Source organism: Myotis davidii, unplaced genomic scaffold (assembly GCF_000327345.1).
Source record: "Myotis davidii unplaced genomic scaffold, ASM32734v1 scaffold399, whole genome shotgun sequence".
Lineage (NCBI taxonomy): Eukaryota > Metazoa > Chordata > Mammalia > Chiroptera > Vespertilionidae > Myotis > Myotis davidii.
The window spans coordinates 6,471,866-6,473,214 of NW_006292094.1; the positions used below are offsets into that span (position 1 = coordinate 6,471,866).

General features: G+C 68.8%; 1 protein-coding gene across 1 annotated transcript in view; it reads left to right on the forward strand.

Moving 5' to 3' along the window:
* Positions 1-1,349, forward strand: part of CARD11 (caspase recruitment domain family member 11) — a 54,748-nt gene that overhangs the window by 17,087 nt on the left and 36,312 nt on the right. Inside the window, exons 6-7 of the mRNA XM_015565153.1 lie at positions 15-66; positions 1,008-1,295. Of these exons, the coding sequence (XP_015420639.1) occupies positions 15-66; positions 1,008-1,295 (340 nt within the window). The remainder of the gene's footprint in view (positions 1-14; positions 67-1,007; positions 1,296-1,349) is intronic.

Below are 1,349 nucleotides of genomic sequence, written 5' to 3' on the forward strand. Positions count from 1 at the left end.
TCCTCTGCCCGCAGCTGCAGAGAGCCAAGTCCCCCATCAGCCTGAAGCGCGCGTCCGACTTTCCAGGTTAGTGCGGCGCGGCCTCCACTCTGTCCCCCGCTGCTCTGAGTCCCTGTCACGCCCTCTGGCGCTCGCTCCTGCGGGGACACCTGGGACTGGCCTCGGGACCGGGGCGGGGTGTCCACCTGGTAATTAATGGTCACTGTGCCGGGAGGGCAGGAGCAGCTGCGTCGTGTCCACGGCCCTCCCTGTGGGTCCCCAGAGCCCCAGTGCATCCGTCTGTCTGTCTGTCCGCACCCTGGGCATGTGGATCTGCACAGCCCGGCGCCTGCACCCACTGCTCACCCTCTGCCCTCGGAGCTCTGTCCTCCAAGCCCAGCCCCGGCCTCCCTGGGGGGGTGCGTCTCGCCAGCAGCTGTCGCCGCGGAGATGGGTGCCGTGCACCTGCTGTGGTCGCAGCTGCGTGGCAGGGGCCGCCGGCGGAGCCACGCTGGCCGGGCCTGTCCTCTGTTCCGCGGGGACACGGGCTGCTGCGTACGGGCCAGAGCTCGGCCTGGGTCTTTAAGAGGGAATGGCTCTCGGGCTGTAGCCAGGACCCTGGACGCGCCTGCCTTGTGCACCTGGTCCCGTCTGATGGGTTCCCAGCGACCGGGCACAAGTGCTTCTGTTCTCACCTTGCAGAATCAGATGAGGGGGCGGTGGGTGGACAGTGGCCTGGAGGCAAGGCCCAGCAGCCCCTGAGGGAGTGGGGCGGGGGGCTCCCTGCTCCAGGGGACAGTACCTTACCTGGGGGCCTGGCCAGGGCAGGGGCTGCTGGGGAATGAGCCCGGCCTTCCCCCCAGGAGCCTGCGATGGGACGGGGTCAGGAAAGGAGAGAGCAAGCCCCGTGGGAGAGAGGAGCCGAGCCCCCAGACGGGACACCCCTTGTTCCCCCTCCCCGCCAAGGGGCTCTCAACTCCCTGTCCTTCCCCTCTCCCCTCGGCCTCTCCTGCCCGTGGTGAGGACAGGGAGGGGACAGGAAGAAGAAGGCATGGACGTCAGCCCCAGCTCCTCCCGGTCCCTGCCCATCACCAGCTCCTTCCCCAAGATGGTGAGCATGGCGCCTCCTGCCCCCACCTCAGGGCCCTGCTTCCCTCTGCAGGCCTGGCGCCCGCTCCCCTCCGGGCTGCACCCCAGGCCTCTTATGTGTGTAAAGATGTTTCTGGGCCTCAGGATGTGTTTCCACCTCCGGCCTCCGCCTCCCCATTTAGCTCTTGGATGGAGGAGGCGCCCCCCCGCCCCCCTCCCCCGGGGCTGTGGGAATCGCACGAGCTGCCGGGACTCTGCCACAGCCCCTCAGCCCTGAAACC